The 24,506-nt window shown below is 48.5% G+C and overlaps 1 protein-coding gene across 1 annotated transcript; it reads right to left on the minus strand.

The window, feature by feature from the left end:
- Nucleotides 1–1,416: 1,416 nt before the first annotated feature.
- Nucleotides 1,417–20,195, minus strand: Ptprn (protein tyrosine phosphatase receptor type N). Its single transcript, XM_046439793.2, has 23 exons — nt 19,964–20,195; nt 18,485–18,535; nt 18,161–18,274; nt 14,070–14,166; nt 12,836–13,094; nt 12,397–12,751; nt 11,868–12,002; nt 11,239–11,273; nt 10,324–10,598; nt 10,042–10,128; nt 9,621–9,700; nt 9,360–9,424; nt 8,527–8,745; nt 7,886–8,086; nt 7,639–7,786; nt 7,403–7,476; nt 7,096–7,173; nt 6,867–6,986; nt 5,679–5,845; nt 3,238–3,291; nt 2,564–2,628; nt 2,286–2,359; nt 1,417–2,058 (listed from the first exon to the last, which is right to left on the minus strand). Exons 1-23 carry the CDS (start codon nt 20,076–20,078, stop codon nt 1,987–1,989), a joined length of 2,940 nt encoding a protein of 979 aa, XP_046295749.1. The 5' UTR covers nt 20,079–20,195; the 3' UTR covers nt 1,417–1,986.
- Between the last annotated feature and the right edge of the window lie 4,311 nt (nt 20,196–24,506).

Genomic DNA, 24,506 nt, shown 5'->3' on the forward strand with positions numbered 1-24,506 from the left:
CAGAAGTCTCCTCCAGGTTGACCAAATTGCCCTCCCCAGTTTGTGGTGGGGCCCTGAGAAATGCTTACATTCTTGGCCCTTTCCTCTTGAGGTCCCACAATCAGTTTTCCCCATGGTGGATATTCCTCTTACAAGGGAGCCACCCACCAATACTGCACAGCACAGGCACAGTTAGGACCAGATTAAGTTAAGACTGGAAGCATGAGAGCCTCAGGAAGCCGAGGACTTTGGTGAAAACTTTAAGCCAGACCTCCAGGTCCCTTTACTAAGCCCCTCAGCAGGGTCCTTGCCTCACAGCAGAGGTGTGAGCCAGGGTGTCTAGAAGAGTAAGAGTCCTCCCATGCAGAGCTCAGGCCCCAAGCCACCTGGGTCCAGGGAGCAGAGAGCTGGCTACCCTCCCCATTCTCCAGCCATGGCATAAGCACCTTTGCATTGTGGTGCAGGGCAGTGGGACCCGCCTCCATGCATTCTGGGAGAGGCTCTTAGCTTTAACTTCGATAGCCGAAGGGCCTATGATGTATTTTCTTAAAGAAGTAGCCTCTATCCTGAAAGAGTCTGCCAGAAGTTTTTGAAAGTGGCTGTTTTCACTGCTTCCGCCCTGAGATGTTGAGCACATTGGATTGTACCTTGGCAGAGTGGACGGACAGCAGGGGCCTGTGTTGTGCTGGCTGGTCCCTTCACTTCCCACTCTGGCAGATGGTATTTGCTCTGGGAGACTGAGCCTCTACATGGGTAAGTGGTCCTAACTCCTATGTGGCCCAGGCCTCAGGCTCTGTGTCCACCATCATTGTCCAGGGGCACCTCTTGGCACACAGGTGAGGACTGCTGGGAGAAGGAATGCCTCATAAGGGAGGTACCTGGAAGCTGGGGTGGGACAGAAAGGGAGAAGAATCCCCCCTTGCCCCACCCCCCCCAGGTAAAGAGGTCTTCCTGGCACCACTGTCAGAGTTTGCTATAGAGTGACCTCTACAGGGCCTAACCTCAGTCCTGCACCATATGAAAGTTATTCCCCAGGACAAAGTGCCCAAAACAGCTGCCCAGACTTGAGAGGGAAGGCAGCAGGGAAATCAAGCTGCTGGGTCTGGTCCTAACTCTACCACTTACAAGGATGTACCACCTGGGCCAGGGCCATGCTGCAGCCTCTTCATCTTCGAAAGAGGCTAATCCTGGGTGGTGGCTTGTGAAGATCAAGTTAATAAACGTGAGACACCTCGGAGACTGCCAGCCACCTAGAAACAGGGTAAACAAGGACTGCCTGGTGGTTATGTACGCCTAACACACCACTGATCAGACGGAGGGAAGCGAGCCTCCAGGCTGCAGTGTCCCATCCTCTAAGGAGAGATGGAAAGGGCTCAGCTGGGACCAGGGCTGAGGCTGGTCTGGAAGCAGAGCAACAGAAACACGAAGGAGTCAGGGTTGCAGCTGCACAGACAACACTAACTTTATTCACATTGATACAAAAGTAGATTTTTCTAGAAATGCTCTCTTGTGCCAGAGGGAGAGAGGTTGATTGGCACATGGCGGGAGGGTAGAGAGAGGAGGCCTGGGGGCAGGGAGGAGAGTCCCCTTGTGGGGGTCAAGGTGGCAGGCCAGCAGTAGCAGGGCTGGGAAAGCTGGTGCACCCCACCCTGCTCTGTCCACACAGCAGGCCAGGGAAATACACGGAGGTGTCAGGAGCATCCAGAACCACAAAGGGGCCAGGGAATTCAGGCAGGAGAAGGCTCTGGGTAGGCTTGCTGCCCACGGCCTCTCCTCTCCTCCTGGCCACTGCCAGCTCCCCCAGGAGCTACCCCAACTCTGGCATGTGTGAAGCTGGACAGGCCTGCCCTTCCCACTTCTCCTCCCTTGCACACTGCTCTTGGAAGGGCTGGGTGGGCCCAGAGGGACCAAGGTGGTGGGCTAGGGCTGAGGAGTAGATATACAGATAGATGCTCACACAGGCAGAAGGAACGGAGGCTGGGCTGCCCACTGGGGGGCGAGGGAGTCTCACTGGGGTAGGGCCTTGAGGATGGCGTTCACCTCCTCTGCCACAGCTGTCAGGGCAAATTCAAACTGGTCCTGGGGAAGGGCAATGACAGGAGAGTCATGGGGAGACCTGGTCTATGTTTTTGCCCTGAGGGGTTTTCCACAGATGGGGGTACTGGGCAGGTTTCTTGGGAGGAGAGCCTCCTAGGGAAGTCCAGAGGTAGAAGGGAGAAGCAGGCTGCTGCTGCTGTCCCCAGGGTGGCTGACATGGCTGCTAGGGAAGGGTGGCAGCTAGAGTCAGGGCAGGAAGGCACAGTCACCTTAGAGCGGACAAGGCCAGGTCGCTGGTCACGGACATGTTCCAGGGTGGCAGCAATGTCAATCTCTTTCACTCCTGGAAAAAGGGTAGAACACCAGGCTGCAGGGGTGTCCAGAGGAGGCTAGGGCAAAGAAATCCCGGGGCATCCAGAGGTGGGGGTGGCGTGGAGGAAGGGGCAAAGCCTGAAAGACTGCTCCTCCATAAGCTCCCAGGCACCTGGTGCTGGGGAGCCTCAAGCCACCGCCCTAGAGCTTCGAGCACTGTGGGGATGGTCCTTACCTTTTGCCATGCGGTTCAGTACCATGTCAATGAGGATGTAGGTGCCAGTCCTCCCTGCACCATCACTGTAACAGGAGGAATTGTTGACAGGCTTAGCAGAGGGGCGCAGCAGAATGGGGGAGAGGGGTGGAGGAGGCCTGGAAGTTTGGGTTGGAGACAACACTGGTTGATCCATTAGGGTGGGCCCGGGGAGGGTGCTAGTGAGCCACGGATGAGAGAAAGGTCATAGTGCCTGGGCCCTGGGGCTTGGGCCAAGAGAGGGGAGCCTGTGAACTGTGGGGTATCCCTGGGCACTGGGACAACCCAAAAGGAGAGCCATAGGTCAGTCCTGTGGAGGAGACACCAGCGGGTGGGGGGAACAGCCCTCCCTAACCAGGGGCCAGGCTTTTGTTTGGCCAACTTTCTGTGGAAAGGGTCACAGAGAGTCTCTGTCACATTCTTTTTTTTCCCCTTCAACCATTCTTAGCTCACGGGCCACTAAACAAAAAGACTAAAAACAGGCTGTGCCAGATTTAGTCTGTGGACTAGAGTGTGCCAGTCTTCAGGGGACGGGCCGGCAATGTGCATGGGAGATGTACAGAGGGAGCAAGGCCAAAGAAGGATGGGACTCAGGAAGACTCCAGCCTGGGGACTCTCCAAGCCTGGGCTGCCCTGCACTTTTTGTCCCCACCAACCTGCAATGCACGATGATGGGGCAGGAGCGGCCCCGGTAGCACTTGTTCACCTTCCTGCAATGAGAAATGGCTGTGAGCACCACTGGGCACCAGCAGTGAGGAAGGGAGCCCAGAACATACCTGTTGGCCTTATCGTCTGCCTCCTCCCACCCCACCCCATGGCCAGGGCAGTGGGAAGAGGGTTGGAGAAAGAAGTCAGGGCTGGAGGCAAAGAATCAAGAATTTGTGTGGGTGGCACTGGGGTTGACTTGTCACTTAAGAGCTATGTGTCCAAGCTATGTTCCTGGATTTAACCTCTTTGAACCTCAAATTTCTTACCTGTAAAGTGGGTGATATAATAATAGTAATCTTTTCCTTAGGGTTCTTATGACATAAGAAATCTATGTAAAGGACTAAGTGCAAGATATGGCACACAGTGGGTGCTCAATAAATGATAGCTACTAATCATGACAACACACAATAACATTAATAGCTGCCTCTGCCAGAATCCAAGGGGTAACTTCTAGGGCATTATTCTGCTCATCCTCTACAAATACCCAGACCACACCCCTCCTCATTCAGACTCCTAATGGTCATCACCAGCAGTGACATCAGGTCACACTGGTCACACACTTCCTCTGGCCAAGGGAGGAAAACCACTCATCTCTGAACACTGGGTTGCCGCCTGTCTCCCTGAATCAACCTCACCTCTGCCCGGGCATTCTATGTCTGGGTTATATTCAGGCTTAGGGTCCACTTGGACTTTGGATGCTTCTCTCTACCCTTGACCACAGTTCAGCAAAGAGCAGGGGTTTCTCCCTCCCTCAGTGGCCTTATCTAACCTTCCATCATCCCTTATAACCTTCTGTCTTTGAGAGTCACTGGCAGACTCCTAATACCCTCAGGATAGGGAGGAACTTCTTAGGGGTCAGATTGTTTCAGGAGGAACTTGGGACTTAGTGATCCTCCAGCTAAGGGACCAGGGGACTTTGAATGGTTTTACAGGAGTCCATGTGGCTTTCTAGCATACTGGTGGGTGCATCAGAAGGCTGGGGTTGAATGGGGGTCACAATGATTGTTTTCAGCTGGTTCATAATAATGATCATAAATAGTATCTGGAATTAACTGAGTCCTTGCTTTGTACAACTAGATTTTTACATGTTTGATCCTATTAAATCTTGTAATAGTCCCCTAAAGTATGTGTCATCAGCCTCATTTCACAGGTAAGAGAATAGAGGGAGGCCAAGAAACTTGCCCAGGGTCACTTTCTAGGACTTCCTTTATTAATTTGCCTTCCCTCTGGTGGGCCTTCACCAAAATGATTAATTTGTTCCGGATGTCTCATTCCAACCGAATTTGCATAATTCTAGCCTAGCTTACAAACCTTTAGCTTATATACGCAGCCCTAAAACAGATCGATGTAAGGTCCTATCAGGATTTTTAACTTTTTTGGCAGTGCTGGGATGCAACCCAGAGCCTCACACATGCTAAGCAAGCACTCCACAGCTGAGCTACACCCTCAGCCTGATCAGGATTTTTAAAGGTCAAAAATGGAAATAGCTCCAACACCCTGGCATTGCTTTTTAGATATGCTCCCATCCAGGGACTCTAGTTGTCCTCATGTTCAAAAAGTATACCCAGGTCCCCACCCTAGCTCTGATTCTCTGCCCAGAGACCCAGGCCAGCCTGGCAAGAGACTGGCAACACACAATAACTGCAGGGCAGAGAGGCCCTGCTTCCCAGCCACCTGCCTGGCTGGGGAAGGGCAGGGGACGCTGGAGTTCTGGCCTGGTCTTGGTTCCAGTGTCACAACAAGTTGAGTCCCTCAGCTTCTCTCCCTCTCCCCCATTCTGGGGATTGAACCCAGGACCTCACACATGCTAAGGCAAGTGCTCTACCACCGAACTACGACCCCAGCCCTCCTCAGTTAGCTTCTGCCCCTGCTCCAAGGAGTTCCCAAGGCAGACACCCTACTGCCCTCCCTCTGACAGTCTCAGTCCTTTCTGTACTCTTGCCCTTGGCTTTCAGCTGCTTTTCGGCTCCCCTTGTAACTATGCATCTAGAGTGAGAATACTAGCTGCAGATCACAGAATGGATAGTGGCCACGAGGGAGGGACGGAAAGAAGGAAGGTGGCAGAAATTTGCAGGGTGGCAGGACAGGAAGCAAAGCCCAGTGGAGGAGCGGAGACAGGGAGGGCAGCTACAAACAACGTCTGCCCTTTCGCAGGAAAGCTGGGAAATTAGGAGGCAGCCACAGAGAGGCAGGGAGAAAGAGAGGGTGGGAGAAGCACACAGCTGGCCAGACTGAGACCAGTCACGGGCTGGGGATGGCTTTGGGCGAGAGGGTGGTGGGCGGGCGGCAGGGGTCAAGGGCCGAGGCTCCAAATTAGACCTGGGGCACCAGGAGGAGCTGGAGGGCGAAGGGGACACGAGGGAGTCCAGCCCCTTGTCGAGCTTTTCACCTGCGAAAGTCCAGCAGCGGCCGGGTGGAGGCCGGAGTGCCCTCTGCCGGCCAGCTGAGGAAGTGGAACTGCGTGAGCGTCCGCGTCTCCTGGGTCTGCACGTTCTTCAGGTAGAAGCTCCGCACCAGGAAGTCTTCGCACCAGATGTGCTCCGACACCAGGTTCACCTGCCCGGACCGTGGGACCTGAGCGCCGCAGGAACGCTCCCGCCTCCAGGCTGCGCACGCATCCCTCGCAACCCAGGCCTGGGGTGGGGGGGGGGGTTTCCCCACCTCGCTCCAGAAATTCTTCAGGCAATGCACCACTCCACACCGCCCCACCTGTCCCAGCTGTCCTCAAGAACCCTGGCAGCCTATGTCGTTTATCTACTGCTCAGGACAACTGGTGACTTTTCCACCCAGAACAACTATTACTATGAACTTCTAGAGGTTGGAGCCTCTCCTTGCTCCTTCTCACAGGTCTTCCAAAGTTTGCTAGTCGATCACAAACTTTGATGAAATTTCATAATATTTCTATTCAATTTTTTCCTTTACCCATGAGCAGGACCGACAAAAGGCTTATAAAGAACAAAGACTATAGAGTGCTCATTGATAATGAAAAAAGTACTATCCGGGATTATCTGGCCATGAGCAACTTCTATTGTGTTCTTAAGATCCCTTGTCTTACAGGGGATCACTGTCTCCCATTTGTCTGGAATCTCTACTGCCTTCCCCTGCTTTGTCTCCTCCCCCCATACCTATCTATCTTCTCACCCAATGAGAACACATTTTTTTTTCTATTTTACGTAAGCAACATATGTGACTGGTGATATTTCTTTCTTTGCTTTGGCCATTGGGAAACTCAGAGCTCAGTTAGACTCAATTAAAGTAGGTCTTACTCTCTGATTTTGGGTATACTTATTTTCTCTGTCTCACATAATCATGGCTCTTAGCTTCTTATCTCAGTTTCAGTGGTTTTATTTCTATACTTGTATTCTAAGTCCCTATAAACACTTTTTTGACCCTAGACAGGACATACAGGCAGACATATATGTATATGTAGGTATGTGTGTGCATATATATATATATATATGTACATATATGTGTCTATGCACATATATTCATATAAATACATGAATGACTAGGCAGGCCATCATTCATCTGCCCCACTCCACTCTTGTCTTCTCCTTGGTGTGGGGACCCTGCTGACCTCATATACGTGATACAGAGAGGAGCCCTCATCTGGCCAGTAGCGGTCACACTGCTTGACACCATCCTCCACCAGTGGAGTCAGCATGACGATGACAGTGCAGCCACTCTCCCATACCATCTGTGGACAGAGACCCAAATAAACTGCACTCTAACCTCTCACTGTAACATGACTGGCCCTTACTGACCACAAAGTCCCCTGATCCCTAGAGGTCATTCCAAGAGCCCACCTGCCAGAAGTCAGCGATGGTATGGGACAGCGGACCCTGTGTAGCTATGTAGGCTGGCATCCGCGGGTCATGTTCAATCTGAGGGCAGGAAGATACATCAAGAGCCAGAATGGGCACTGCTACTATGGAGAGGCTTGGTCAAAGAGACCGGGCCAGGGAAGACAGAGAAGCCCTTATTTCCATACTAGAATATCAACCCCACAATTCCAGGGACTTGGGTGAGGTGGGAGGTGACCACAGAGAATGAAGTCAAGAAAGGCAGGACACAAATGGGGCAGAGGAGGAGGATGGAGTCAGGGCCACTCACAATGGGGCTGGCGTTGATGTAATCACTTCGAGAAGGGCTGCTCTCCACCTTCAGCTTGATGCGGGCATGATCATCTGCACAGACCCGACATCCCACCCCAGATGACCCTCTGGTCACTGGGGTCCTGGCACCTCTGCCACTCAGCCTAAGCCAGGAGTAGGAGCCCAGCACTTTCCTCACAGCCCTTCAGAGGTCCCAGCAGAGAGCGGGGGCCAGGCTAGTCAGGGCTCACTTACAGGGCAGGAAGTCCGGATGGCGGTTCTTTTTGATGTTGCCCTCTCCCTGGGCAGTGGCGCAGGTGTTCGGCTCTGCTTGGTAGGCACACAGGGCTTGCCACTCCTTGGCCAGGCGGTCCCGGTTCCGCAGGTGGTCCTCCATGTATGCCTGCAGGGGCACCACAGCGAGGCTCTGGCCTACACCGCCAGTCCTAATTCTCCCACCATCCTGTTCCCTCCCCTTTCAGGACCCAAGCCCTGTCCTGACCAGAATCATGTGTCCCGTGGAGATGTCCATGTTGGCCTGGGCAGGCTCCTCGCACCAGGATGGTGTGCTGCTGTGGGAGCTGGGGCTGGCCTGAGCCGCATCACTGAACTGGGAGGACACACTGCTCACCCTCGAAGGCTCTGGTGGACCCTCTGCCCGGTTGAACAGGGACTTTGTGGCCATGTGCTGGCGACATAGGTCCTGCAGAGGAAGAAGAATCAGGTGAGGCCTATGGGTCCTCTGAAGCCTTTCAACAGGGGCCTAGGTTCAAGTCTAGGTCTCTAGGCACACCCTTGAACCCAACTCCTCTGAGGTAGAATCTTCTACCCTGGCCCTCATCCTTGTCAGAGTTTTCTGCTTGCGTGTGGTTTATAACAACCTCAGATATTACAGGGTGAAATCCTAGACCCTCAGAATCATAGCATTGGAATGAACTTCTGGAAATATCTGCTCCATGTGGGAATTCCCATTCATTCAGAAATTCCCTCACAACACCTGCTGGACCCTCTTCAGTCTCTGCCTGGACATTCCTAGGGATGACAACTCGCTCGCCATTGCACTCCCACCTTCACTCCAAGCAAGACCCAGACTCCTCAGCCCCTTGCTCTTCCTCCCCTTGACAACCTTCTGGGATTGCACACCTGGTACTCAAAAGTAGTGTCACCATGGGCTCCCTCAGGCCCCAGGGCTGCCAGGCGCTCCTTGTCCCGCTGTCTCGAGTGCTGGCGCATACACAGAGCCACTGCCAAAGCCACTAGTAGCCCAGCAACACCTGCCAGGGCCACCAGAGTAAGCAGCACTGAACGCATGGGAGAGGTGCTGTGGGCTGGTCGGGGAAGGACTGCGGCTGCCTCCTCCCTCTGTAGGAACAAAGTCAGAATCAGGAAGGGAGGAAGTGGTGTGTGTTGGGGGGTGGACTTAGGTGCTGCTTGTCACCCATGCCCCTGTCCTGATCCTTGCTAGGACATTTCCTGGGGCAAAGCTGTGAGGTCAGAATGGCTCAGGTGCTCCTTCTCATCCCCATCAGACAACTCAAGTGCCAGAGACACTGGGGGTGACTTCCTTCAGAAAGATTTCCATATAAAGACAGACAGGAAGAAGTGGGGAAGGAACTAGCAGAATGGAATACTGGAGTGTGAGGCATAAGTGTTAGATGTTGACTACAAACATATTTTGAGTATTGTGTTTCTTCTGTGCCAAGTTTCCCCTTAGAATTGAGAGACTTTGTTGCAGGAGACCAAGGGCATCTCAGTTCTTCCAAGCATAGGCCTTTCTTTAAAAGGCTGGTCCCACAGGGAGGAGGGGCCACTGGGGCCATCTGCTGGCCATAAAAGGAAATGCACGGGGAAGGGCTGGTTGGCAAAAGGGGGGTGGGGGGCTGGCCAGCCAGATAAATGAGGTTTCTGCTCAGTTGTACTGTCAAGTTTGCCTCCATCTCTTGTGGACAACATCAGCCCCCTGGGATAGTGCCTACCTGTCCCACTCCTGTCTGTAAGATCTGGAGCCCTGTCTGTGCTTCCAGTTCAGACTTCACCAGCCCTGCAGAGAGGACACAGGTCAGGCTCTCTTCAGTCCTATATGGTCTCCATCCCATGTCATACTATGCCAGGTGGCAGGTAGGGCCTAGATGGCATGTGAGCCAGGGATATTTAAAGGGAGCATCAGCCCCGGGCCTGGGTATTAGGATATTGGGTCGAGGGTCAAGCCTGGGCTTGAGGTTGTGGGTGGTATTTACCAGCTTGCTGGGTCACATCCGCCAAAGACAGGTTCTGTTCATTGTGCCGGATGCGGAAGGTGAGGGCCGGTCCCACCACACTGCCAAGTAGGTGCTATGTTACTGCCTCACCTACCCTAGACACCAGGCTCTAACAGAGAGGCCAACTCTGGCTCTCTCCCCATTAAAGGATGGGGCTGGAGCAGGTCAGGGATGCCCCCACAGTGGTGTCTGATGGCAGGCAGATAATGAATGGAACCAGCAGCAAGGATAGGTGTGGCTGTACCTTCAGTACAGCTGGGAGCATCTCTGACCCCAGAACTTGTCTTCCTTTCCTCCCCTGAGTCTGACCCCAGAACTTGTCTTCCTTTCCTCCAGCCACTGCAGGGCTCAAGCTGTCTTCTAGACCCCTGCCACTGCCCCATTAAGATAGCCGCCCCACCTGATGTTGATGAAGCTGCCTGAGGACATGTGCACATGCTCAGCCAGGATCTCCAGCAGCTTCACTCCTGCAGCCAGGCTCAGGGGTCTGGAGGCGGGTAGCAGGCAGAGGAAGGAAAGTGGGGATATTCTCAGTCACTTTCTTAAAACAAGCCACCTCCAAGGATGCAGAGCTGCTTCCACCTCCCTGTCTTTCACATTTGGATTTCTGCTTTTGCTTCCCGCCAGATGGGCCAGCCCAACCCCAAGGGACTGAAAGGTTTCTCTGAGCTAGAGCCCTTACTTCTGGTCAGTGACGATGTAGCCATACTCCTCTGCTGATGGCCGAGCTAAAGGTTGTCCCACCACTGTGGGCTGGATTTGGCCCAATGAACTTTTCTTCTCCAGCAGGACAGGTGTAGCGGGGAGACTCACAGCTTTGGGGGACTCAGAGGAGGCAGGGCTCAGCAGCTGCTGGTCTTTATTGGAGATAGGGCTGGCAGTGGGGTACCCAGGCAGGAAGGGGGTGGGGGGTGGAGGTTCTGCTCTGTCTCCACCCTGCACCTGCTCCTCCATTGTCTGTTAGAAGAGAGAATGAAGGTGTGGACTACATACAGTGGAGGGGTTTGTGGGAGGGGGGCCACACCCTGGACTCTGAGCTTTCCACAGTGGAGCTTAAGCCAGGGCCTGGTGCAGCGCATCCAGAAATGTGAGCCAAGTGGATGAATGAATGAATAAAAGATTGAATGAGTAAACATGATCTGTAATTATCCATGGGATGGAGTTGGAGGAGTGGGAGGAACTTCTGGAGCCAGAGAAGCTGGGGTGAGGTTAGAAGATGAACAGCAGGCAATGTTTTTAAGACTTTTTGTTCAGCTACAATATCTTGGAAGTCTGACACCTAAAATGGAGAGAACAGAGCTCCTCCAGCTACAGATGGTCAGGAGCCTGCCTTCTCTCAACTCTTCTCTTGCTGCAGGAATCCCCAGAGAATAGTCTGAAAGGATTTTAGTGAAAGAGGAATGAATCAAGAATTCTGGTTTTTAATTCCAGCTCTGCCAACAGCTTGATATAAAACTACAGACAATGTGAGCTCTCTGGGCCCAAGATGAGGGACTGGAGGATACAGATTCTAAGTCCTGATTCTGAGATTTAGGTTTCAACAAGGGAGTGTACTGCCATGGGACATTTACAGGTCAGGGAGGTGCTGGGAACTTACTTTCTTGACATCAGCTCCAACATTTACAATCCCTCCTGTAGAGATAGGAAAAACAAGAGTCTGCGGAAAAGGGCCAAGAACAACATCTACACAACAACACAGGTGGGAGAAGGGGCTGGAGCCCCTGAGCCTGTTCTATCTGCTGTGGCCTTGATCTTGTTTTAGTGACCAAGACTCCATTGATGGCCTCATTCCTCTTTGGTTCTGCCTTATAAGGCACTGCTTTCTTAACTTCTCCATTCATCATTGGCCATATCTCTCTAAGCTATTCTTTGTTCAGTTCTCCCTCTACCCATCAATTTTTGGCCTCTACTCACAGGCCACGCACTCCTCGTGTCCTCATTAGCATTGACCCACCCTTCTTCATGTCTCCCCCAGTCCCCCTGCCCATATCTTCTCTTCCATTACTTCCACCCTTTAGTCTTTTCTTGATCAAACTCCTCATTTCATCACCCTACCACTTGCTCTCTGCTGTTTGCTGGAAATTACTCTGTGTCCCCAAAAAATCTCCCTTCCCCTGACCTTGACTCTGACTCTTTCCCTTTGGGCTTCTCCCTGTGGTCTTGACAGGTGAGGCTAGAAGCCTCCTTGGATTTGGGAGTCGCTGGTCTCTCTGCTTGGACACTCACCTGGATTTCTTCCTGTGGCCTTGGGAAGCAGCTGCAGCAGGGTCGAGAGCGTGGAAAGCTGCTCAGGGGTCAGTTGACGCAGCTCCACTCCATAGCCCGCCAAGACAGCGGCCAGTCTCTGCAGGGCTATATCCGCTGGGGGCCAGACACAGAGCTTAGGGCAGATGATGGAATGAACTGACTGGGAGGGTGGACTAGCACATTTAAGTGATTTTTCTTAAATAATAGGACACTGATACCATCCCCTTCCCAGCCCTTGTACACACTTTGGGGAAAAGACCTCTCTGGAGCCAATACCAAACTCCAGGCCCTCTATGGGCATTTCAGTTCTTCATCTGAAGATTATTATCCAGTTCGCACCCCACAGTACTCCCATCTCTGCTAGTGCCTACAGAGATCACTTTGTCAGTAGACACGAGTTAAATGTATGGATGATTTTGGGGACACTTCAACAGATGCATGGGTAGTCAGGAAGGCACCCCATGGTTCTCCCCAAGCAGCTTCCTTAGTGAATGCTGAGGTCTGTTACCTGGCTGCACTGCTGGGGAAGGAGGCTTCTCCCCACGATCCACTCGTCCTTCCTGCTCATACCCCTCTGAAGAGTCTTCTGCCCGCCTGCTGCCCCCTTGCTCTGGTAGCCTTGGTGTCCTAGCCCTGTTGGGCACTGGCAAGTCCTGGGCCAAGTAAAGCAATGCTGAATCCTGGAAAAGCTGAGCAGGTGAGGGCCCGGGAAGGTCCCCATAGGAGTGACCAGAATGGGCCCCAAACATGCCCTTGGATGCAGTTCTGCTGAAGAGGGGAGGAGCTTCGGCCTTGGGCAGGGGGCCAACACTGACCATTCCTGATGAGCTCTCTGGGCTCCGGGAGCCATCACGGGAGCCAAACTGAGGAAATTCAGAGATACCAGTAAGGGAAAAAGTCAGAACGGAGGGATGGAAGGTGGGGAAGGGCCAGAGTCAAGGGCTCACCTGGTGGAACAGGTAGGGCTGCAACAAGGTAGGTTCATAACTCAGGGCAGGGTGGGGAGCCTGTGGGGGCAGCAGAAGATGCTCCAAGAGAGGAGGCAGCAACTCAGCCTGCAGAGGGGACAGTGGGGAGCCTGCCCCAGCTCCACCCCCACCCATGGGAGGTCGAGGAAGCCCCTGGGCAGCAGGGGAAGAACCAGTGGGGGTGCCCTGTGAAAGCAGCTCCCCAGCAGGACCAGGTCTCCTGGGCACCAAGCCAGATCTGGGGAGGAAAGCAAAGTGTGTGTGTGATGGTTTATGCAGCAAGGGGATAGAGAGCTTACGAGGAAGAGATGGGGGCAGGGGGTCAGACAAGTAGAGTAAGCCTGACCTCTTAAGAAATGAGGTGACCTCAGGGGACAGGAGATGCACCAGAAGGACATGGGGAAAGTCAGAGAGACAAGCCTGGGTTGAGGTATCTGCCTCCTTGGTAAGCATGCCTAGGTCCCCAAACAGAGCTGCTGGGGCCAGGGAAGCATATGGCTAGGATTGGACGAGGGCAGAATGGGAGCAGGAAAAGCAGCTTGAGCCTCTAAAGATGAACTGTGGCTGCAGTGTGCCTAGTTGTCCTTGTGTGCTGGTTCTCCTTGTGTATGTTCAAACATTCAAGACTGCCCTGTCACCCCCACCCCTGCCGCATGCTTTCTTCTGAGCTCAGTGAACCTCATTGCTTTTCTTCCGCTTTGCTGGGTCTGGACACTGCCTTAGAGGTCCTAGCCATGGAAAAATGGTGATAGCTCCTGCCATAAACAATTCCACATAGTGATGAAACTGAATGTTAAGTGACTTCAACAAAATTCTAATCTACCTAAGATAACTCTTTTATGAGTCTTATAAAATATCAAATAATGACATTTTTGGTGGTACTAGGGATAGAAAGCAAGGGCACTCTATTGCTGAACTACAACCCCAGCCCTTCTAATTTTTTTTTTTTTTTTTTTTTGAGACAGGGTCTAACACTTTCAAATAATGTTTTTGAGTGTATTTTTAATACTTTTTTTTTTGATCCCCAGGGTGCACCCAGCTCCTACTAGGCATGTGAGCATGTCAGAGAGTGACCATTCCTGAATCTCTTTCATCTGTGTTTCAGTCTGATGACCTTGGTACCCTCTTCTTCTCTTCCCCTCCCTTTTCACCATCAAGAAGACCACACACCTCCAGCCTCAATACACTAAGGTTGCTGAGAAAGGCTGCCTACCTGTCCCTTGGCCGGGGCTCTGGGGGGCGAAGCCTGGGGATGCGCTCCATTTCCTGGGAGATCACATACTGTGTGAGGTCATCATGCCAGGATAATCCTGTTGGGCAATGATAGGTGAGAGTGGGTGAGGAGTCTGGGGGCCCAGTCACAAAAAGCACAACCCCTACACTGCAGTGCATTGAGTTTGGCAGAGCAGAGAGGCAGTGGAGGAGGCTGGAGACCCACAGGGTGATATGAGCTGCTTTTTCTCACCCTCAGGTCCAGCTTTTGCAGTCAGACTGCTTGGGTTTGAATCTGCCTCTGCCACTGAGAAATTCAGTGATTTTGGGAAGATTGCTGAGCCTCAATTATCTCAATTCTCTCCTCCATAAGATGGGCATTTATACCACCTAAGATATATATATATATATATATATATATATATATATATAATTTTTAGTTGTTGATGGACCTTTATTTTATTTATTTGTATGTGGTGCTGAGAACTGAACCCAGTGCCTCACGCATCCTAGGCAAGCATGTTACCCCTGAGCCACAATCCTGGCCCTCTCCTAAGATTTTTGTATTAACTAAAATAACATATATTAAATAGAATAGTGCCTGTCACATAATGAACTTGCAACAACGCTATTATTATAGCTATTATTATTATTTTCCTGAAGCTCAGTTTCCATATGGGAATATCACATAGCTCACAATGTGATTGTGAGGATCAAGTGTGACCATGGAAATGAAAGTGCTTAGAAAACTCTAAATCAGTGGACACTTGCTTTAAACCTCTACATCCTCTCCTCATCAGGGTTGTCATCATTATCATTCTCATATTTGTTATAATCATCATCTTACCCTGAAGCAGATCTTCTGTTTGACCCTTTAACCCCATGAAACTCTGCTCTCAGGAAAGACCAGCCACCCATTCTTAAAGAATAATCTCCCACTCTCTACCCCCATTTTTTCTTCCATGTTCTGGGTTTATAATCTGTGGTGCTCTTCACAAATATTCTGGGATCTACCAACATCTCTATCTGCCTTCTTGCCTTTTAATATTTGATTAACTACCTGTGCTCCTATTTAAACTTAATTCTTCCAGTTGAGCACTAGATTCTGTTCCCTCTTACCTACTCAAGAACACCCCTCCCGAAATTCTCCCCTATTTCCTACATCATCCTCTTCTCCATTTTCTACTGAATTGTTGCCATCAGCATAAAAACATGATGCAATATTTTTCCATCTAAAAAAAAACTACTATTTAGCATCACATTTCCCTTCAGTTATGATCCCATTTCTTTGTAGCAAGATTCCTTGAAAGACTTATCTACAACACTCTATCCAATTTCTTTCCTCCCATTCCCTCTCAATCTACTCTACTCAGGATTTTATTTTATATTTAATTTTTTTTTTTAGTTGTAGATGAACACAATACCTTTATTTCATTTATTTATTTATTTATATGTGGTGCTGGGCCTCGAACCCCGTGCCTCACGTGTGCAAGGCAAGCGCTCTACCACTAAGCCCCAGCCCCAGCCCCTCTATTCAGGATTTTACTACTACTTCGCCAAAGTGAATTGTCAGCAGTGAATTATGCTTATCTAAATCCAATGGCCAGTTCCCAGATCTCATTTTTCTTAACCTGTCATCATCATTTGACAATGTTGATCTCTCCCTCTTTGGTAGATTTTCACTTGGCATCTGGGACATTGAACACTCCTCCTACCTCACTAGCTTCCGATTCTAAGTCTCTTCTTCTCCTTCTCCTCCTCCTCCTCCCCTTTCACCCTCTTCCTCCTCCTTCTTTCTTAACCTAAATAAGCTCAGCTTCAAAGTCTCTTTCCTTCTGTGGTTGAGTCTGGGTCACAGTACCCCCATGTTGTACATGTTGGACTCTAACAGTTAACAAAGTCTGCCTGGAAACTGGCCATCCACCTAGGTCCTAACAGATTCCAGATGATACAGCCGTCTGAGTCTGAGGACTGGACCTGCAGAGCCATACACACAGAGCAGTTGACTTGGAGAATGTATTTTTGGCCTTAAAGTCCTGGCAAACTCTTCTTTCTCCTTACAGTCTGTTCAAAATTTACATATATTCAAAAATGTACACTGCAGCTTTCTAATTTGCCATTTATATTTGCACTAGAATATCAAATGTTTTAAGTTTAATCAAAATGTGTCATACATTTAAACTATGAATGGGAACATTGAGACTACTCCCTCCTTCCATCTTCCCTCTCCCTTCAGAATTCGGGCCTTGTATTATGGGACACTTCATAATGTAATTCAGGGAAAAGGTTATTAGAATTCTCCAGGGCTTGCCAGGTGCAGTGCCCGCCTGTAATTCCAGTGGCTCGGGAGGCTGAGGCAGGAGGATCTTGAGTTCAAAGCCAGCCTCAGCAAAAATGAGGCACTAAGCAACTCAGTGACACTCTCTCTCTAAATAAAATACAAAATAGGGGGGCTGGGGCTGTAGCTCAGTGGTAGAGCACCTGCCTCACACATGTGAGGCACTGGGTTCAATCCTCAGACCACATAAAAATAAATAAATAAAGATATTTTAAAAATACAAAATATGGCTGGGGATGTGGTTCAGTCACAGAGCACCCCTGAGTTCAATCCCTGGACACTCCACTCTCACACACAAAAAAAGAATTCTCCAGGGCTTTATCCTTAGTCTTCTTCTTCATATATACTCAATCCTTTGGTTAAGCCATCTACCTTATAGATATATTTGCCATCTCTATGCCAAAGAATCCCAAATTTATAACTCTATTCTGGTCCTCTCTCTCAAAATCCTATCTCACAGGTTTGAATTCCATCCTACCTGCACAGACATGTTAAACTCAACATATCAAAAACTAAACATCCCCCAACTTTACCTAAAGTTTTTTTTTTTTGTGTGTGTGTGTGTGTGCAATTTCCCCCATCATAGTTAATGACATCTCCACTGATTCAGTTGTCTGGGCAATACAATGTGGATGTCATTTCTGACTTCTCTTTTTACAGCCATATCTAGTATTTTATCATCGCCCTAGTCCAAACTACACTCATCTCTTACCCGAGTTATTATGGCAGGTTTCACTGGACTTCCTGCTTCAAACCTTGACTCTCTCTACATTCTGTGTATTCTCAACACAGCAGCAAGAATAATCCTTTTAAAATAGAAGTTAGATCATGCACAACTGTGCTAAAACCCTGCAATGGTTTTCTCTTGTACTCAGAGTGGAACCAATGCCATACATTCCCTTGAGTCCCTACAATGACTACATTCCTTCCCCCATTTCTTACCCAAATGTGACTTCTATTTTTCCTTTCCGTCACTTTTCTATCAGTTATAGTGGCATCCATGGTTTTCCTAAAATTTGCTCCTGCCTTAGGGCTTTTGACCTAGCTGTTTGGTCTGCCTGAAACACTCTTTCCTTGAATAACCTCCTGGCAAACTCTCCCTTCTCCTTACAGTCTGTTCAAAATTTACATATATTCAAAAATGTATAGTGCAGCTTTCTAATTCACCATTTCAGGTCCCTTTATTCTGCTGTAATGTTCTATGGCACTTTCTAGCCTACCCTAATATCCATTTATTACCTTCTAGCATACTATTTATTTTCTAACTAATATAGTGTTTCTTCCCCCCAAACATAAACCCCAATAGACAGAGATCTTTGTTTTATTCCCTGTTACATCCCCAACATCTAGAACTATGCCCCCATCCTGCCCCCCCCTCACATAGTAAATACTCAATAGATACGTGCTGAATGAATGAATTGAATGAGTGGGGTGTTCTCTTGCCTAAGGACCTTAGAATCTGTGGAGAACACTCAGACAGTCCCAGGGAGTAAAACTGGACCTAAAGAGACAGATGCTGGCTTCTTCCAGTGCTTTTAGAGTCCAGAGTTCAGATGTGAACAGCCAGTCTTTAGGATTTTATCACATCCTTTTCTTGTCCCCTTCTCCAGCAAGATCTAGGAAGGTGAGTTTCCAGAAGTTGGCATGACAAGAATATTTCAGAAAGAGAAGTCTTTGGGTCAGGTGGTCCCTTACTTCCCCACTCATATCTAACCAAGCTTGAATCTCTCTCCTCCAGTGCATCCAGATCTTACCTTGAGACATGAGCTGTCGGAGCACACCTTGTAAGCGTTGGAGAACTGGGGAGGTGACTTGCAAAAGGGGCCGTGCCTGCCCCACTCCCACCTGGCACTGTCCAAACAAGCCATCTAAGAGGACAAAAGTGGCATCAGAAATCTTGAACAAGAGACCTATCAAAGTCCAGGTTGCCAATGAATAGCACTTTCTCCACCTTCTCCTTGTTCCTTAAGGTCAGGGCTCCTTATCCCAAGACTGTCCCTCTCCTCCCTTCTGGGACTCCCACTTGTTTTTTGTTGTACCTCTCTGTCTTGTGAGTCCTATGCCTGGGTCTTACTCACCCTGAATGCATACTTCGAGGTGAGAGCAGAGTCTACGATCAAATAGACAGCCTGTAGAGGGACAGGTAAGCAGAAGCTCAGACACCCCCACAGAGAATGATAGGATGGATGGAAAGGCAGGGAAACAGGAAAACCAGACGGGGCCCATTCTTTCATTCTAAGAAAGCCTTTAATCTGGGAGGAGAGTAGGGAAGAGGCCTAGAATCCTGAACAGAAGAAAGCATGAGATCCGGCTCTGGATTTTAAAGTCCGAATCCTTAAGAGCCTCCAGTCGCTTTACTGAGAGTTGAGAAGCAGCAGCCTTTCTGCTTTACGCTGCTTGAGCACAGACGGAAAAGCAACTTGCCCAAGGCAAGGGCGGGGGCGGGGACAGTCGTGTTAGAGGATCATGTTGTTTTCATAAAATTACTATGGGAGAGTTTTTGGCCAAATCCAGAAGGAAAATTTACTTCCCCAAATCTTCGAAAGCCTCCTAAGTTTAATAGCCTGGAACTCAGACAAGGCGGAAAGTCTAATGCACCTCCCCCACGTGGAGGGAGAGGGTCAGAGTGTTCCTGGCTAGCGGTTCCAGACCCGTGCCGCTGCGCTGTCCGTGGTGCTGAAGCCTGGAGCTGCGGAAGGGCTTGTCAGGAGGGAATTGCGGGAGAGGGAGGGGTTGACGGGAGAGGAGTCTCCAGAGGACCTGACCCCTCCGCTCCATCTTGTTAACCCACAGCGTCACAGGAAGAACCCCTGCGTTGGTCTCCAAGCCCGGGTGGGGAAAGAGGGGGCCAGATGGCGAGGCTGCGCCCCTTCCCCCATGCGCCACCTTCCCACCCCCACCCCCGGCCCGTGAGTCAGCGCTGACAGCCTCTGTCCGCACAGATGTGAGTCAGCACCAGGCCTGGCTGTGGGGAGGGGTACAGAGAACGACCCTCCCCTCTTCATCCTCTTCTGCTCCCTCTCCCAGCTGGCCCCTCTTATAGGAGATTAGATCTCAGCAACCGGTCTCTCTAGACTTAAAGAGAAATCCTGACCTTTTCCCCAGCCCAATCCTCTAGGGGTTGCCTACGGGCCCCAGCTCTTATCGCCCAGAGATCACCGTTACCTCTCCCTCTTCCTACCTCCCTGCCCCCCCTCCCCCATTTTTCACCACGGGTCACCACCTCCCTGGTGCCTCGGCAAGACTTGCTCCCGAGGTCCTGTAGCCCGTCTTTAAGCCCCTCTACCCCCATGCACGTCCATTTCTCCTCCTGAACCAGCAATTTTCTCCTGAGCCCACTTCTCTTAGGTCCCGCCCGCACATTCCCAGCCCCACCTCCAGGCCTACGCCCCTTTCGTCCCTCTCGTGTCCTCGTCGCGCTGTGCCTCCTCCACCCCATCCCATACACATATTCTACCTGGGCTTCTTACCTTCACGACACTTTCCCTCACCCCACCCCCGCACCGAGTTTTGCTCCCAGCCCCATATTGCCCCCACCCCCCAAGTTTCCTCCTGACCGTGGGCACTAATGGCGCTGCAGCCTCCCGGGTGGCTGCTCAGCAGCAGGAGGCAGACGAGCAGCCGGAGGCCCCCGGATCCCCCGGGACCCCCAGGCCGCCGCGGGCGCCGCATCCTTCCAGGCTCCAAGCGCTGGATCCCCCGCCAGAGTCGCAGCGACGCTGGCGGGAGCCTTCCAGCGGAGCCAAGGCGGGGCCTGCCACTTCCCACCCACCTCCAAGGCGGGGTCTACTTGCCCCTCTCAAGGCAACTCGGCCAACCGCAGGCGGGTGGTGACGACATCTCCACCCCCGGCTCTTACGCTTATTTGCGTCATACGTGACGTAAGAGCCCTGTCTTAGCGGGGTACCTAAGCAACCTTCACCTCCTCCACTAAATAGTAGAATTCCCACTTGGCTTATCCCCTTTTGACCTAACTATGCTCCTCTTCAAGGACCACATCCACCTCTCTCTCTTGCGCCCAAGATTGGCGAAATGGGTTATAGTTCTGTGGGGGCCAGGGAAGCTACGTGGGTCTGGGAATATAAATCCTAAAACGAGGAGCATAAAAGTGAATAGAAAGGAACTCTTACGTGTGTCTTTATTAATGGTTCTGGCGTCATTCTTAAGGCCAGGGATGGTTAGGCGTGCGTGCTTGGATTCCAATTCCAATGGTGCCACCTACTAGGGGTATAACCTTGGGCAAGTTGCTTATCTGTCTGTGATCAAGCAGCGTAAATCAGAGAGGCTAATACTAGTAAGTACTTCACAATGTGACGGTGAGAATTATATGAATTAAATTCATGTGGATCACTGGGAACAAGGACTGGACGGGCACGTACTGAATACAACATAAAATATTATCTTTTTTTCTCTCCTTACAATGCTTACAATGTATTTATTGTCTTTTGAACTTTTTCCTTTGTTTTAAAACATTTATTTACTTTTAATTGATAAATAGTAATTGAACATATTTATGGACTACAGTGTGACATTTCAATACACGTACACAGCGGTTAATGATCATACCTATCACCTTAAACATTTTTTATACCTTGATTTTATTTATTTAGTTTCATGTGGTGCTGGGGATCGAACCCAGTGCCCCCCACGTGCAAGCACGCTACCACTGAGCCACAACCCCAGCTCACCTTAAACATTTATTATTTCCTTGTATTAGGAACATTCAGAATCTTCTCTTAGTTTACTTTGAAATAGTTAATTAGTTTGTCAACCGTAGTCATCTTTCTGTGCTATAGAGCATCAGAAGTTATTCTCCTATCTATCTGCACCCCTGTAGGTAGTAATTTTTGTTATTAGTGTTGACTCTCTGACTCTTCCATCTGGAGCCTATCAACAATTTTATGGCAAAGTGTATCTCATATCAGCTCACCTCTCTTCCCCCTGACTACCCTACCTAGACCTCTGTTCTCACTCATGGTGGATTTTGCAGTAATCATCCCACTGGTCTTCTGCTTCCATTCTTATCTCCCAATAAGCTAGGGAGTGAGCTTTCTAGGGTTCAAATTTGATCATTTTACTGTCTTGCTTTCTAGTAAAATATGAGAAAGAGAGAGAGAGAGAGAGATGTGTGCATAGTGAATACTCATACCATCTCATCTAGACTTAACGGTTATTGGCATTTTGCCATATTTGCTTCTTCTTAGTATTTAAGCAAATTATAGACATCATAATTCCATTATAAATATTTCAATATGTATCTCTAGGAAACAAGGACATTTTCTCACATAACCACAGTAACTCTCTTAATATTATTTAATACTCAATCACATTTAAATTTCTCAAACTATTTCTCCAAAATTCCTTTTTCAGCTATTTTGCTCAAAATGGGAGTCAATCAAAGGCCATAATTGCATCTAGATTTCTTTCTTTTCTTTCCTCCTCCTGCTCCTCCTCTTCCTTCTTTCTCTTTCCCTCTCTCTCACTTTGATACTGGGATTGAATACAGAAGGGCTTCATCACTGAGCTACATCTCTAGCCCTGCTCCCCAACTTTTAAATTTTGAGACAGGTTTTCACTGAGTTTCTTATGGCCTTGCTAATTTACTGAGGCTAGTCTAGAACTTTCGATCCTCCTGTCTTAGCCTCATGAATCACTGGGATCACAGGCATGTGCCACCTCGCCTGGTTAGATACGTTTCTTAATTCTCTTTAAATTAGCATTGATACTGATCCCCTCCCACATTTTTGACACTGTCTTATTGAAGAGACAGGTCACTTTTTCTTTAGAACTCCTCACCTTTTAATTGGTTTGATTGTTTCTTCATGGCTTATTTCCCTATATTCCCCATGTGTATAACATTCATATCCCCTGGATTTTCTGTAAACTAGAAGTTACATCTGAAACCTTGATTGGATCAGGTTAAACACTTTTTTTTTTTTTTTAAGAAAAACACCTTCAGTTGCATCGTTTCCAAAGGTGCATGTTGTCTGCCTGTCCCACTATTAGTGATGCTGAAATTGATTACTGATTTGAGGTAGAACCAGCCAGATCTCTATTAAATTATGTTTTCCTAACGTAACAAGCATATAATCCATGGGATAATAGTTTCACATGAGAATATCTAGTTCCCCATCAACTTTTTCACCTAGTTGATCAGTTTTGACTAAATTATTTCACCAGAGGTAGCAAAATAGTGATTTTTCTTACACTTTCCTTCCTTTTACATTTATTAGCTGATATTTCATAAAGGGATTGGCATTATTAACTAGGCTTAACTTATCTGAAATGTAATCCCAACTGGAAATGTAGAACATATTCTTAGCTTTTACTTTTCACCCATTTTCAGAGTAATAAGTTGCTATAATAGTTACCCCTAAGAGTTGATAGTAAGTTTTAAAAAACACTTTCATGATTTTTTATTGAATATTATTATTTATATATTTGATATGAATCAATCACAGCAATTATTTTCAATATTAAAATTATACTAGAATAAGCCAGTGAAAGGTCTTTTAAGATGGCTCCTTTTTTTTTTTTTTTTTGGTATAGGAATTGAATCGAGGGATGCTCTCTGAGCTATCTCCCAAGCCCTTTTTTTTTCCTTAAATCTTTTTTAAAAATTCTAATTTGTTATATATGACAGCAGAATGCATTACAATTCATATAACATATATAGGGCTCAATTTTTCATATCTCTGCTTGTATACAATGTATATTCACACATTTGTGTCTTCTTCATATATGTACTTAGGGTAGTAATGTCCATCTCACTTCACCATTTTTTTACCCTCTTACCCCCTCCTTCCCCCTCCCTCCCCTTTGCCCTGTCTAGAGTTGTTTAATCTTCCCATGCTCCCCCCTCCCAATCCCACTATAAATTAGCCTCCTTATATCAGATAAAACATTTGGCTTTTGGTTTTTTGGGATTAGCTAACTTCACTTAGCATTATATTCTCCAACTCCATCCATTTACCTGCATTTTCTTTATCCATTCATCTACTGAAGGGCATCTAGGTTGGTTCCACAGTTTAGCTATTGTGAATTGTGCTGCAGTAAACTGATGTGGCTGTGTTCCTGTAGTATACTGTTTTTAAGTCCTTTTCTCCCCATCCCTTTTTTATTTTTTATTTTGAGACTGAGTTTCACTAAATTGCTGAGGCTAGCCTGGAACTTGTGATCCTCCTGCTTCAGCCTCCCAAGTCACTGGACATACAGGTGTGTGCCACCATGCCCTGCTCTGATGTCCTTTTGAAACTTCCCATTAATCACTAAAATCCACCTTGATTTTTGCCACTCCAAAATGCATCAGGTTCATATTTTTTTTATTCCCTGTCCGGACATGAAAGCAGCCATTCCTCCAAAGAGACATTATAGATTTTATTAAGGGCTGATTTTAGAAACCATAATCTGGGTGGATGGGGTGAGGGACTGCTGCTTCCAGTCCCTTTCAAAGACCAGAGATGGAATATTAAGACATAGACACAGATAGACACACAGACACGCATGTGTGTGTGTGCACGTGCACACACACACATATTTACAAAATTTCACCATGATTCTTAATGAACTCTGGATTTTTTATGAATTTTTTTTAATCCTACACTGAAGATTTGGGTTCCTACTGACTTTAACATAACTCTTGTATGTTTAATCCTACAATATGCAATGATTTACACCTAACCATACAAATGTTACTCTACTAATCAGTGAATGCTTAAGTTTTTTGGCAGTTTGTCTTTGTCATTAAATATAACCCCTACGGATATAGTGTCAAAATACTGTGTTCTAAAGTCATTTGAAATGACTCTTTTGTTTGACCAGTCACAACTACCAATTTGACATGTAATTAGGTTTGTTTCAGTTTGTTTGATATTTTAGGATGCTGTTTTTCATTTTTCATAAAATTTTACTTTTGAGTTTTATTTGGCATTGTCTTGTTGAAGAGACAGGTCACTTTTCCTTTAGAAAAAGGGCTCTACAAGTTTTATTCAAAACTCAAAGTTCTAAAAAAGAAACAACAAAAACCCTTTAAAACTCTCACATATACTCAGGGAAGTCTTCTTTTCACTCTTGAAAATTCCCTCTGCCATCTTTGTCACT

This window comes from Marmota monax, unplaced genomic scaffold (genome assembly GCF_021218885.2).
Source record: "Marmota monax isolate L192 unplaced genomic scaffold, Marmota_monax_Labrador192_F-V1.1 WCK01_AAM20220418_F8-fsc00041, whole genome shotgun sequence".
NCBI lineage: Eukaryota > Metazoa > Chordata > Mammalia > Rodentia > Sciuridae > Marmota > Marmota monax.

Coding starts and splice junctions, on each gene's coding strand:
- Ptprn (XM_046439793.2), bottom strand. CDS start 20,078: ATGCGGCGCCCGCGGCGGCCTGGGGGTCCCGGGGGATCCGGGGGCCTC. Junction 11,274..11,867: donor GGCCACAGGAAGAAATCCAG/GTGAGTGTCCAA, acceptor CTATCTCTACAG/GAGGGATTGTAAATGTTGGA. Junction 7,477..7,638: donor CCATCCGGACTTCCTGCCCT/GTAAGTGAGCCC, acceptor GGGTCTGTGCAG/ATGATCATGCCCGCATCAAG.